The sequence below is a fragment of the Eimeria acervulina genome, genomic scaffold, assembly GCF_000499425.1.
Source record: "Eimeria acervulina Houghton genomic scaffold, Eah_scaff1992, whole genome shotgun sequence".
Taxonomy (NCBI): domain Eukaryota; phylum Apicomplexa; class Conoidasida; order Eucoccidiorida; family Eimeriidae; genus Eimeria; species Eimeria acervulina.
In genome coordinates, this window is record NW_013548752.1 from 1 (window position 1) to 2,983 (window position 2,983).

The following is a 2,983-nucleotide window of genomic DNA, read 5'->3' on the forward strand; positions in this document are numbered from 1 at the left end:
AGACGAGGCAAACAGATCCACGCAAGACGCCGCACTGAAAAAGTATGCGTGCTGGCGGCCAAGAATAGCCTGCATGCGGTTGGCACAGCTCAGTGACAAGATATAATGATGACGCGCCGCAGAAGTGCATGCAGGTGAGTTACTATTTCCGCCAAAGCTTGCAAACTACTCAACAAAAGGCTCACCTTGAAATTGCAAATGTAACTACACAAACGCATTCCGTTGAAGTAAACATCGCCTTTTGTGCATGTCTTTTCGACCACCACAAGGTTAGCGCGACGTACGTTGACCTACATCCACAAAATTCTTGTCGTCCAACCTCCATACATTCCACTCAGGTCGCTGGAATATAGTAGGAGACGCGTTTGAGCAGAATAGCAATCGTTTCAATAGAATGACTTCGTCATTTGGCGGGCGCCTTCCTGTCTTGTATATTTCCAATGCGGCCATTAAGCGATTACATAAACCAGCGTATCCTCTTCCAGTCCGTACTATCTTCCCTCCCTCATTCACGTAATAGTTGGTGCTGAATGCACTTACGAATTTTTGCCACCACGCGCCTGTTAACATGTTTTCCCCTAGAAGTTCTATTGTGCACACCATGGCGTCAAAGGCAAGAAATGCTAGTCCAAGCCTTCTAATCGCGCGCCACGGCATTTCAGAATCAGGCGACTGTAGGATGAAAAATGCATAGTTGACTAATCTTTCACATGCCGAAATTAGTTTGTTTACCTCAATCCAGTTCAAGACTTCCTTGGCGAAGAGCGCTCGCATAGTCCTCAGTGTTGGCACCACTGTCCTCTCATGAATGCTGCAAAGTAACGCAGCTCTGTAGTTGAAAGTACGTTTTATTGCTTCGGGAGGAACAACTGGAAGATGCACAAATGGATGAGCTGCAGGGACCACTGCACTGCCGGCTCCTGCATCGTTGCTAGGGGTTTCGGACACAGAGATAACTGATGACAACGGGCTCTTGCGCATTGGTGCCGCGTGAACGCCAACTGACGGCTGCAGCCCATTCTGCTGGCTTTCTGAATACGGATCATTTGCAATTCCTCCTTGTTCGACATCACACCCTTTCGTTGTGGGAACTTTTTCATTTTTTGAGTCACCAGCCTGTGATGGCTCCGGCTGCAAGTTGATCGACCAGTTGCCCCCAGAAGAAGCTGCATGATCTGGTGGGGCACTATATTTCCCAGTTCCACTAGAATGAATGGTAGTGATCATCCCCCCGAAAGCTGACACAGTTGAATTCCCGTCGGATTGGAGTAAACTCCGTCGCTGCGCTTTTGCACTGGGTGACCGCGGCATAGACATACCGGTAGGCTGCCCCTGAACGGTGGAAACTTTGTTGTCACGTTTGACGGAACTGGACACACGGCGGGACATCATCAACCTCTGCATAGACGGGGGATCTCCCGGCTCAAGCTTCACGCCAGAAGAGCACACAAGCGGCAGTGGAACGGCTCGCTTTGGAGTTCCCGCCCGCTGGGGTTGCTCCTGAGCAATAACTGGCACGCAGGAGGCCCGTTGCACCTGTCCCTGAACCCCTTGCGCACGCCTCTCAAATTCCTCAGCAGCAAGAGATAGCATTTTCTCAATTGCACGTATCTTTCTACTCCGCAAACCGGCTGTCTCCTCTGCGTCTGGTAAGGTCTGACAATTCGCCCCCTCTGGTGGGTTCACCACATCCATGCCCACAAACCTTGAATACGCAGCAGCAGAACCCGGCACAACCGAAGCAGCATTAGCTACTTCCACAGTTGGGACTTGGAGTTCAACGAGGGTTTGTAAATCTGAGTTTGAAGCACCTCTGGCAACTGCTGTACTGCCGGTCTGCGTCCTCTCGAAGGCAGACCCAGAATGTAATAGCATGGCTTCAAATTGACTCATCTCGCCACCAGGAGTTGACGGCGGCCGAACATCTTGCGGGGTCCATAACGGCGCCAACGACGAAGCAATTAGGCCCTCGTTCGCCCCCTGCTTCCACTCCCCAGCAGAACCGCACAACGCTGGCTCGGCTGCCTGCGTAGTTGTAGCCGTAGCTCGTCCGTTGTCCTCTGTCTGACCGGTAGTCCACAGTCGTGAACTTCGTCCAATATCAGGAGGAAACCACTTCATTAAGTTGCTCTCAAGTGCACTCGCAGTTGTGTCACCACGTCCGCCGAAATTCCGGAAGGAGGTCCCTGTCGAAGCTTGTGGCAGGCACGGCGCCTCTTTTGTTGAATTTTCTGCTGAGCTGTATACATCCGGCACGAACCTGGGCTCCTCCCCACTTCGTTCTTCAGCTGTCCACACAGCATTGTGTAAGGTTTTTAGATTCATCTCAAGCAATGCGCAGTACTGTGCGCTGTGAGACAACGTGTGCCCATGCTGACTGTATGAGAGCCTCCGTTGCAACAACCCTAACGTCCCTGTTTTGTTTCCAGGGGGCTGGCAAAGAGTTGACCAAATCAAAACCATGCTTAGCGATGCAGCGATCGCAAGAGCTGAGGCGAGAAGTACACTAGCGTGGGGGACCTGTCTGCCTCCAGATCTCCCCCTAAGACGCGCAAAAGGCGGTCCTCCTTGCGCGAAGATGTACTCTACCACAGAGTCCTCAGCAGGATTTGAAAACCCAACTCCATTTTGGAGTTGCGTCTTCTGCATATGTTGCACGGAAATCTCCGCGGGGGCTATTTGCGGTCCTTCTTCCATGGTGATTCACACACGTTCCTTCGGGCTGCTCCTTGGGGGTTCAGTTGAGGACCACACCACATAAAGACACAGTGACTGCCCTCAAAAGACAGCGCCGATTAGATACCTTCTTCAAGTGAAGTGCCTTTAACTTTGGTGCTTAGGGCCCGTTGGCTTTCATGTGTTTCTCCACCCATGGACTTTCTGCGCCGAACGCTCTACAGGAGAGGGAGCAATCTAGCTGTGAACTGTCTTCATTGCCGCAGTTACACAACAGCATCGCCTTCCATACCCCGCTGCAATTCAA

The 2,983-nt window shown here is 51.8% G+C and overlaps 1 protein-coding gene across 1 annotated transcript; it reads right to left on the reverse strand.

Annotated features, from left to right (window-relative positions):
- Positions 1 to 185: 185 nt before the first annotated feature.
- EAH_00064460 (hypothetical protein, conserved) lies at positions 186 to 2,325 on the reverse strand (the record flags this gene model as incomplete). Its single annotated transcript, XM_013392960.1, has 2 exons — positions 186 to 290; positions 541 to 2,325. Coding segments are annotated over 2 exons (1,890 nt in total), but the record flags the coding sequence as incomplete, so codon positions are not given.
- Between the last annotated feature and the right edge of the window lie 658 nt (positions 2,326 to 2,983).